Source organism: Cynara cardunculus, assembly GCF_001531365.2.
Source record: "Cynara cardunculus var. scolymus isolate 2C chromosome LG 6, CcrdV1, whole genome shotgun sequence".
Lineage (NCBI taxonomy): Eukaryota > Viridiplantae > Streptophyta > Magnoliopsida > Asterales > Asteraceae > Cynara > Cynara cardunculus.
The window spans coordinates 491,503-498,865 of NC_037533.1; the positions used below are offsets into that span (position 1 = coordinate 491,503).

Sequence of the window (7,363 nt, forward strand, 5' to 3'; positions counted from 1 at the left end):
AGACAGGGACCTTTAATCACGGCTTCTGCTCGTTGCATACCTTGATCGACTACTGCACTAATAGCATTTCCCGTTGCGGTTTGAGCAACAAATGGCGTCCTTTACTTGTATCTCGAAAGCCACAAGTACCGGCGGAGGATCAAGAAACCACTCGCCCTCGTACATCTGTAACAGTCACAATGGTATTATTGAAACATGCTTGAATATCAATAACTCCCTTTGGTATTCTACGTATACTCTTACGTCTTTTTAATTAAAAAAGAAAATAAAAAGTCAAACATGGTAAGCGTAAATTATAACTTCCCATTTTACCCTAATCACTTCTTAATTAACTTTTATATGTTTAACCATTTATTAGTTTTCTAAATTTGAACAATGACCAAGATTTGTCCTCATGTTCACAATGAAAAATGAGTTTTCATTCGAACTCACGCTATGTATATATAATACTAGTTATCATCGGCTTATTAATGCACAGTTGCCATGCTTTTTGTTGTGATTTTTATTAATTAGGAATATTGATTAATTATTTGACAAGATGTATATTATATCTTAAACGAACCTCGTTTTACACTCGACAATGTTCGTTAGATATGTACAAGGTTGGAGCTTTTTCAAGCCTCTATACCAACCTTTTAAACTTATTTGATTAACGGAATAAAATGAGTCGGACTTTGACTATGACAATGGATCGTACTGTTTTTTCATAAACGACTTCAATTAGGATTTGAAAAAAAAAAATACTTGGCCTGGTCGACTTTTTTAGGCCTAGCTTGGCTTGGACCTAATAGGATTGAGCTTCGGACTGAGCTTTTTATATATGTTAGCGTTAACTGACAGATGTTTAGGCCCTATCATCGTACTTCATATTTTGAAAATTATAGTATCTTATTTGATGTATAATTTAGGAGCAATATTTATTTATTTTCAAATATTTAGAAGACATTTTATATATGTAATTCTTATGGTGAACAATTGTTACATGAAAGCTTTTTAAAGAAGATTAAATATTATAGTTTCCATATGATAAAAGAAATTTGATACGTCTTTTAATTTGGATTCAACCTTAAGAAAAACATGATGTTACTATGGAACATAATTTAAATATGTAACAATGTAACAAGGTTTCCTTATTAAGTATTACATATGTTATATATACAGAGAGGCATGAGGATCAAAAGAGAACGAGATGAAAAAAGAATACACGAAAATGATCAAATCACATGTGATTTCGTACTAAAATCCCATACGGTTAGGAAACACGGTCAACATAAGGGTGAGAGGGCGACTTGGCTTGCGACCTCAGGTTGCAGTCAAATCATGTGAATCACATGTGATTTACACTTGATTTTAATGTAAAATCACATGTGATTCACCTGTTTTTTGTTCTCTTATTTGGTTGTTGTTTTCATATGAATTCATCTCTCTTTATACACACACACACACATATATGGGGGGAAAGGTTCAAATAAAAAAAACAAAATTGTTGAAAATGTAATGATAACTAATTCATATGTGAGTTATTGGTAAACTCATAGAAGTCTATTTGAAGATGCATATGTGAACACACATTTATTTATCTACCATTTTACCAATTATTCACATACAAATATATATATATATATATATATGTGTGTGTGTGTGTGTGTGGTGTGTGTGTAAACCTACGTTTTCTTATCAATGATTCACATATGAAAGTTGTTCTTGTTGAACTTAGGAGGCTTGGCAATAGTGTCATTGTCATGGTAAGAAGAAGGACTGGAATGAAAAAAGAATAGGCCATTGCAGAACTAGCTTATGAGATTAAGCTAACTGCTCTGATACCACTTGTTGGTCCTGAATGTGATGGCAATAAACATAAAGTAATTGTAGAATGGGGGAGAGGTGAATACAATTACATAGACTTTTTTTTTAACTTTTTAATTCTTATTGATGTATATCAAGAATTAACACACGAAGATACAATAAAAATTGTTCGAAAGAAAGGAAAGGATAACCTAACCTAAACAATCTTACAAAGAGAAGAACTTATAAGAACAATGCAGAGAGTACTTGCAAGGAAATGAAGAACACACTAAGTTTTTCTTCACACACAGGAGAGTAGGGGAGTAGAAGAGGAGAGCCAATTGCTTGAGAATACACTTAGAAATATTTCAAAGGAAGTTTGTAGTTTGCATGGGAGATGCATACTGACTTTTATACTACCTTCAGTATTAAATGAATGAGGGCACTTGTCACCCGAGGATAAGAAGACATGGGTTGACTTGATTATTGTTGATATCACATGTTCATCGTACACAACGTGCATACAATACTATTTATGCAGAGACAAACTTTTGGATAGATATGATCAGTCTGCAGGAAGATCTTCTTTAGATGGATTAGTAGCTTCAAACAACTACTCACTAATCTTCGGTGCATAAACATCTTCCTTACAAATCTTCGGTGCATGAAGATCTTCCTTCAATCGGCTTGTAGCTTCAAAATATTTTCAATCTTCATATCAGCTATTCTGGAGTCTTGGTGTGTAAATTAGACAGTTGATCCACAGTACCGCATCGGTGACCTTATGTCTTAACATCGGCTAGTCTTCGATTTTGCCAATGACTTTAAGTATGTACGAAGACACCAATATACAAAACCAATAACTATTAAGTGTTGATAGGATAGAGGAACAAATCAGTGGGTCATCACCAAATCAATAGATGACCCAACATACTTTTTGATACCATCGATTTAATATTATTTTTAAGTCCTTAATTAATATATGTGTTAGCCTTAACAGAATGTCTCATGCAAATATATTTTAATATCTCTTATGTAATTGTTAGCTTTTATTTGTGTGTTGACATTTTTATTTACTTTGTTTAAACATAATTGCTTAGATTGATTGTAAAATGATGTACCAAAATTTTAACTCGACCAATTCGTTTCCCAACCCAACGTATACGGTTTGGGTTGAGTTGCTTTTTACTTTTATTTGGGTTGAATTGTGTTGGTTGATATTTTCTAAACTGCAAACATTTGATTGGATTGTTCTAATGCTTTTACTCTTTTAGATCTGAAGAATTGAGATAGTCTTCAGATGTTGAAATCGTGTTTGCCTAAAGAACTTTTACTATGTAATTTCTATTAAAACGGGTGAGTTGCAAATTTTTGACAAGGATGGCCTTTCTATAGCCATCATTGCATAAATGTTGCTATAAAACTTTACTGTGTGTCTTCATCTAATTTGATGATCAGTGCATGTTTGTACCCTTCATTTAAGCATTTGTGTATCTTGACTATATGATGTAGACGTTTGTTAACACAATTCATTATTCTACACGCGGAGGAAACAATAAAGAAAGTATGGTACTAATGAAATAGTACGTTTAAACTTATTTTGTCTGGCATGCCAAGCATATCCAGGACAAGAGTTGGTAGAGTGGAGAGCAAAACTTTCTAGTTAAGTTTCACTAAAAAAATAGACTCGACAAAAATAATATTTGTCAGATTAATTTTGACTTTATCGTGTACTAATATCCTATCGGCTAGATGACAATCCAATTTGCTTTGCTGACTATCTTGGCTTCATTTCAACTAGTCTTCAATTTTGTTGAAAACTTTTTGCTCTTGAACCAATATAGATAATAACAGTACTTTCTCAAATATAATCCTATTATATTTTTCTCTACAAAATATAAGTTATATTTTTCTCTACAAAATATAAGTTATATTTGGATTTCAGCATACTTGATTTGTGAAGTACGGGAAATATGAAAGAATTATTCCTTTCATATTTCAAATTCTCAAATCTGGATGAAGGATTCGGAAGACAGATCCGGATAGCAAACCCAGATGATAAATCTGGTTGGCAAATTCAGATGATGAATATGGATTATAAATGCAGATTAATAAATCTATATTTCAATTCCGGTTAATGAATACAGATGATAAGATCAGGATGAAGAATGATTCAGATATAAGACTTCAGTTTGAATTTCTAAGTGTTTGATTGAATGATTTGTGTTATTATCAAATGGTTGAGACCACTATATACTTAATCGAGTTGTAAAAATTTTAAACTGTAAATATTGGATTAAATTTGAGTTAGGGCCATTATGTCTTTCTATATCATTGATTTAATATGACTGCTAAGTCTTTTAACTCATATATGTACATTAGACATCAGACCAACCCCTATTTAGCTCTTTTCATAATTATGTCACAATTTCGACCATAATTTATTTGCACGAACCTTCAACTTTTTTCTTTGAGTTTGTTAGCCTTATTTTTATGTTCTCATCTTGATTAATTTCGCTTAAACACGACCATATAGCTAGACTAGAAAATGATGTATCAAATTTTCAATCAAACCAACCCAACCGAACCGGCAGGGTTTGGATTGAGTTGTGATTTTTCAAATCGCAAACATTGAATTAAGTTGAGTTATTCAAATGCTTTAAACCCGATCAACATAATCCATATGAAGCCCTAATCAAAACCAAATATACCTTTAAAACATTATGTCAAACCAAACAGACCAGATTCCTCAAACTCCCTAGTGAAGAACCTCTTCATTTTATAGTTGAGATATATTATCTTTAAGATATTAATATAATAATTGTTTATTTAAAGTATTTTTTATGTATATAAAATTAAATTTGATCAATATCTTGTAATAATTAATTCTAATATGCAAATATCTTTTAATAACATATCAAAATGTATCCTATACCTCATATATTCATACATTCAACATTGTTATGTATGGTGTGATGTTGAGTCATAATTCTAACATGCAACTCTTACACCTCCTAAATAATCAATTGTAAGTTGTTTTAAAGAAGCCTCAAAACATTTATGTAGTTTTCGTGTTAGTCAAACGATAATAATCCACACATACGTTATGAACGATCGATAATCCCCCAAATAGTGGCGTATCAAAAAGGTATACGCATACCATATACATATATCAGTAGCGAAATTTTATTAGAGTCTCATATCAGCTAAACTTAAATCATATATTTCATTAGTATATGTCGAAACCAGGGTTTTTTTAGGAATTAATCTAATAGAGTTTCACGTATTTACCGAGTTCTGTTATTATAGAATTAGTGAATCATTATCAAGTTAAAGCACGAAACTGAGTTGAGTAAAACCGAACTGAAGCAAACCAAAGTTAATTGATGTGATACGATTTGTTAAGGCAAGTTTTGCAATTGGGTATGGTTCAAAAAAATTAAACCCGTTGGTTTTGGTCGATGAGACCAAAACCCAAAACAAACCGAACAGAACCGAACCAGATCAATTTGATCCGGTTCAGTTTGGGGGACATAAAAATTGATTTGGGTTTTAAAAAATTGAAAATTTTGAATGTGGTTAAAGATGATGCAGCTAGTATAGTGAGTTAAAAACCAAGCATTTAGAGCTCTTACAACCAATCACATAATTTATGTGAGTTCTTTGTAATGCAATAAGTTATGAGAGAGATAAATGAGGGATGTTGAAATGTACGATTGATACTGAACCCCATGCACAAATCATCATCATCATCATCTTCTTCTTCACCAGATTTGAGAGCTGATTGCAGTCAATTTAATGCGTTAAATATGAGAGAGAAGTTAAAAGAAAAGCTAAAAATGGAGGCTAACGAAATCAAGGAGAAGGTGACAGAAGGTAGCTCTGCATGTCTAACACGTCTTCCTGATTCTTCTACTGGTATCATCGTCATCACATCTCTTTTCTCTCTCTCAGAGCATTAAATTTCTTTTGATTTTGAGCGATTCATGATATCTGCGTGTGGTGATTAGAATGAATTTGTTGAATTTTGAAGAAATCGGAAGCAAAATGATGTAATGAGATCGATGATTGATTTTGAATTTTGGAGAATTCGAACAGAAAATCAAACGATGACATAATCAACATTCAGATGGATCTGGGAGAGTTAATTAGGGATTATGATCACAAGGATTGAAATTTAAACAAAATTACTTGCTAAAACGAGACTCAGATTCCTAAAAGTTTTGAGAATTGAAAAGGCGATGAAATGAATTTCCTGATCCTACGAAAAAAGTTGTTTATTTTATATTTTATTTTTGAAAAATTAGGGTTTCTTACCGATGGTGTGCTTGTTATTGTGCATCCAGACCTTGAGAACATGGCGTTTGACGCCGGTCTCCGCGCAGAATTGTTGTACGGCGGCCTCATCTTGTTTCTGGATCCGCCACCCTAACGTCTCCGAGAACGCCAGCATCCGGTCCTTCTGATCCTGTGTGAATTTCGTGCGGAATCGTTTTCTGGAACCGCTTCCACCACCGACACCGCCTCCGCCACCGCCTCCACTTGAGCTAGGGTTTGAGATCTCTTCCAGATCTTCTCGGGATGTAGAAGGCAGAGCTAGCGGACGTTGGTGGTGAGACGACGGAGCCGGCGTCATGTGCAAGTATCCGGTCGGTCGTTGGTGGTGGTGGTGGTAGTACGGCGTTGCTGTCAAATATTGATGCTGTTGTTGCTGCTGCTGATGTCGTTGTTGGCCTTCAAGCTCCTTACGATGGAAGTTCCGGTGACAATTACAGGCGGCGCATTTAAGCGCATCCAAGGTACCTTCATCTCCGGCCGCCATAAACTCACCACATCCATCCACCGCATGACCACCAATGCCTACAGCATGATTCTTCAAACACTCCCTATACCTATACCCACCACCGCCACCGCTCTTCCTCACTTCCCTCCCCCTCCCGGAATTCCCAATCGCATCATAATTTCCCGGCGGCAGCTGAATCCCAACCTCCTCTTCTTGCTCCTCGTGTTCATCGAACTCCATATTTTCTCTGATCTTTTCTCGATTAACTCCACCAGATTCTTGTAAAATTACACCAGGAATAGAGTAGCAGAAGCAGGTCAGTGTCAGTAATCGTAGATGTATGAATACACCGATAGATTAAGAACAAAATAACAAGTTGAAAGAAACAATGGTGGGTGAGGTGAGGTTGATCAGAGGATAAGTGAAAGAAGAGGGTGTGGACATCAATTAACCCCTCGCCTGCAGAAAAATAAAGCAAAAGTGTGTGTGTTTTTAGTGTGTGTGTGAGAGAGAGAGAGAGAGAGAGTTGTCTTGTTATGAGCAAAAATATTTCAGGTATGTTCCGGTTAATGGAGGAAAAGGGTGACCGGCGATTGCCGGTAATAATCTGCTCCCCAAGGCTAGGGCATCACATTGTCGACCTTAATATTGCCAGTTCCCACTAGTCATTCAACCCCGTTTAACATTAATCACAAACAGACAAATTACTATCAACTTTTATCTTCCTTTTTTTAAGTTCAAAAATTTAACGTAGTATTACATCCGAGAGTTGGGTTAAACGACAAATAAAAATTA

At 34.5% G+C, this 7,363-nt stretch overlaps 1 protein-coding gene across 1 annotated transcript; it reads right to left on the reverse strand.

The window, feature by feature from the left end:
- Window positions 1-5,606: 5,606 nt before the first annotated feature.
- LOC112514574 (zinc-finger homeodomain protein 2-like) lies at window positions 5,607-7,077 on the reverse strand. Its single transcript, XM_025121120.1, has 2 exons — window positions 6,103-7,077; window positions 5,607-5,778 (listed from the first exon to the last, which is right to left on the reverse strand). Exons 1-2 carry the CDS (start codon window positions 6,806-6,808, stop codon window positions 5,744-5,746), a joined length of 741 nt encoding a protein of 246 aa, XP_024976888.1. The 5' UTR covers window positions 6,809-7,077; the 3' UTR covers window positions 5,607-5,743.
- Window positions 7,078-7,363: the final 286 nt, after the last annotated feature.